This window comes from Arachis ipaensis, chromosome B02 (assembly GCF_000816755.2).
Source record: "Arachis ipaensis cultivar K30076 chromosome B02, Araip1.1, whole genome shotgun sequence".
NCBI classification, from domain to species: Eukaryota; Viridiplantae; Streptophyta; class Magnoliopsida; order Fabales; family Fabaceae; genus Arachis; species Arachis ipaensis.
Genome location: NC_029786.2, coordinates 12,788,943 through 12,792,112, shown reverse-complemented (window position 1 = coordinate 12,792,112; position 3,170 = coordinate 12,788,943). Strand labels below are relative to the sequence as shown.

The following is a 3,170-nucleotide window of genomic DNA, read 5'->3' as shown; positions in this document are numbered from 1 at the left end:
AATTAAATTCTTTAAATTTTATAAAAAGTATCTCCCGCATATATATACAAAAAATAACCAAGTATAGATAAGAATTTTTTCTTACATTGAGAGCAGATTTTTTTTTTCTTTTGTTTGATTTCCACACACAAGCAACACTAGTTATAATGATCTTAGTGGGGTCAATTAATAAGCATAGGGTAAGGATTATATTAATAATATGCTATGATTTTATTTTTTCAATCCTTTTCAGTTAGTGAAAACTTAGAATTTTCACCCTACATATAAAAATCAAGAATAGTAGTAACACAACTTGGTTAGAAGAAACAACTAGAAAAAACAAATTGAACATTGTAAAACCTATCTTGTAAGTTTCAAGCTGATACGGTTTAATCAACCTCAATCACATGCATGAATATCCTTTACAATTTATAATTTCTAGTTTATTAAAAACCGATACACAAGCCCAGCTTGATGGAAGCCTGAAGCTTATATCCACATATCCCCAAACTAATAAAATAAGAAGAAATCAAATAAAATCATCGACAATGTGAGAAAATCTCATATTGCAAGTTCTTTGTCCTTCTCCTACAGTATAAACTTTGTTCACATCTCAATCATATAACTCTAATTTTCAAAACAAAACCGACTCAGATTTTTCTCAAGATGCTGCGCTTCAATAATAATACTGAAAAAAAAACGACACACAAAGATCCAAGTAATTCAAGTTCACCCTTCAACTCAACGCAGAAAAAGCAAAAAGAATAGCAATCCAATGCAGCAGCCAGCAGGGGAAAGAATGTTAATGCTACCAGATAAAGATCCTTCATTCTTTCACATCTATGATAAGCTTAACAAATCCAATGGCATGAAATAAACTACAGAACTAGACAATGATTCGTCGTAAGCAAAAAGTGAAATTTAAATAAGAAAAAATCAACAAGAACAATAACAAAAAAAGAATCATAATTCAGTTGACACATGGTGAAATTTACATTGGTGATTTTAATTTGATCTGGCAGTTCACAGATAAATAACGTAGAATACAGAAGCTAAAACCCCCAATTAAAACCCTAAAACGAAAACCCAAAACCTCCCAAATTTCACAGAACCATCATCATCATCGGGCGCTTACCTTGCTTGTAAGGGATCGATGCTTTGCCTCATTGGAAACCTTGATGCTTCACAGCAGAGCAGAGAAGAGGTTGCTAGAGAGGACACAGTTTCTTTGACACTGCACAGAGAGGGCGAGTGAGAGAGAGCGAGTAAGAGAATGAGCGAGAAGAAAAGAACGAGGCACAGAATGCTTACTTGGTGAGCGCGGTGATGAATCGCAACGGTGAAGAAGAGATGAGCGACGACGAATCGAAGGTGAAAACCCTTGAAGAAGAGATGAGCAGCGGCGACGAATCGAAGGAGAAGGCGCGCGAGTTTGTGCAGGTAGCGTGAATTGGTGACAAATCAAAGAAAAAATATTCATTAAGCTCAGTATATAGCGCAGAAATGAGGGTTACTCGATCGAATTGAAAGGGGAAGGACGATGAGAAGCGCAGAGATGACGATGGTGAGGGCGGCGCAGCGACAAGGAGGAGGGTGAAGAGGAGCGACGGTGAGTGGTGAGTGAGAGGGTTTCTTCGTGATGGTGAGGTTTGAAGGGTTTCTTCGATGGTGACAAGGTTTCTGAAAGGGGGTTGAGATGAAGGCTAAGTGCGAGTTTTGGAGGGACAAAAATTCACTAAGTGTGTGAGTTTTGCTTTCGGAAAACTGAGGAATAAAATTGACCAAGTACCAAGTTTTTTGCTCTAGATACATTAGGCATCACTTTTAAAGTGTATCTAAAACTTAACAAATAGGCAACACTCTAAAAGTACTCCCTTAGATATAAAAAATGAACCCATAAATATCAACATTCAGCTACGCTTTATAAGTGATTTCTATAATACCTAAGGCTACACTTTTTAAATGATGCCAAAATTGTGTTTCTTTTTCTCTTATAAAAAGGCATCACTGAGAAAAGCGTAGCCTATTCATAGAATAGGCTACGCTTTTCAAATGTATCTTAAAAAAAGTGTGGCTGAATGGGTATTTTTCTTGTAGTGATTGCATAATTTTTCATTGCACCACATGGCTTCTTCATAGCAAACCCTAATGGCTTGGACCACTCTTCAACTCACATTGCCTCTGAATTTTTATACTCATCGTGTGTCCCTTTTCATAATTGTTGATTTCTATTCATTGAATGAGAACAATGGGAATGAAGAAATCGTTAAGAAACATTGAAGAAAGGGAAATCCTAAAGGGTTCTTTATTTGTAATGTCATATCTTGTTACATTATTCTTCTTTCATGTCTCTTTCAATTCTTTAGAAAATTAACCAACAAAAGGAATGAAGAGATATATTGATGGATACAATTCAGAGATTTCCGAGTATAAAATTTAAAATTAAATAATGTATGTCACGTATATGTAACAAAATTTTGTTACTCAATTATGTATTTCTAGATAAAATTATCTTACATTATTTTATATAAATTTAATTATTCCGTTGGTTCCTATAATTTCACTGAATTTTCAATTAAATCTCTATACTTTTTTTTCTTTTCGATTGAATCTTTATACTGTATTAGATTTTGTATTAAGTTCTTGCCGTGACAAAAAACACTAAAATTAACAGAATATTCTATTAAAAACGAATATGCTTAATAGTTGATTGAATATTCTGTACGTATAGTTAAACAAAATATTCCGTTAATTCTAACATTTTTATTACGATAAAAATTAAATTACAAAATTTGATATAGTATAGGAATCTAATTAAAAAAAAATATAAAAATTTAATTAAAAATTCGATAGTTTAAAAACAGACAGAATAATTAAACCTTTTATATATAATATATTTTATTATTCAATTCTCTTTTTAACTAAGGTCAAACTCAATCATAGGAAAAAACAAATCTACACCTCTCAAATTCCTTAAGAATTTTCAATGAATATTCTATATCTTTATTATGTAGTGTTTTAACTAATAAGTCCTTTATATATTACATAGGTCAACTACCTTAGCTTAAATGTCACAAATTCATATATATCCAAGAGTGTTCAAGATCCGATCTGATCTGGTGTATGTAAACCCAAAATATATTTTATTAAATTTAAATTTATCTTTTTTTATTTAGTATTATTTTTAGGGG

At 32.2% G+C, this 3,170-nt stretch overlaps 1 protein-coding gene across 1 annotated transcript in view; it reads right to left on the bottom strand.

The window, feature by feature from the left end:
• Positions 1–1,798, bottom strand: part of LOC107626838 — a 4,616-nt gene extending 2,818 nt beyond the window's left edge. Inside the window, exons 1-3 of the mRNA XM_016329732.2 lie at positions 1,769–1,798; positions 1,291–1,682; positions 1,115–1,213 (exon numbers count right to left, since the gene is read on the bottom strand). Of these exons, the coding sequence (XP_016185218.1) occupies positions 1,115–1,213; positions 1,291–1,682; positions 1,769–1,798 (521 nt within the window). The remainder of the gene's footprint in view (positions 1–1,114; positions 1,214–1,290; positions 1,683–1,768) is intronic.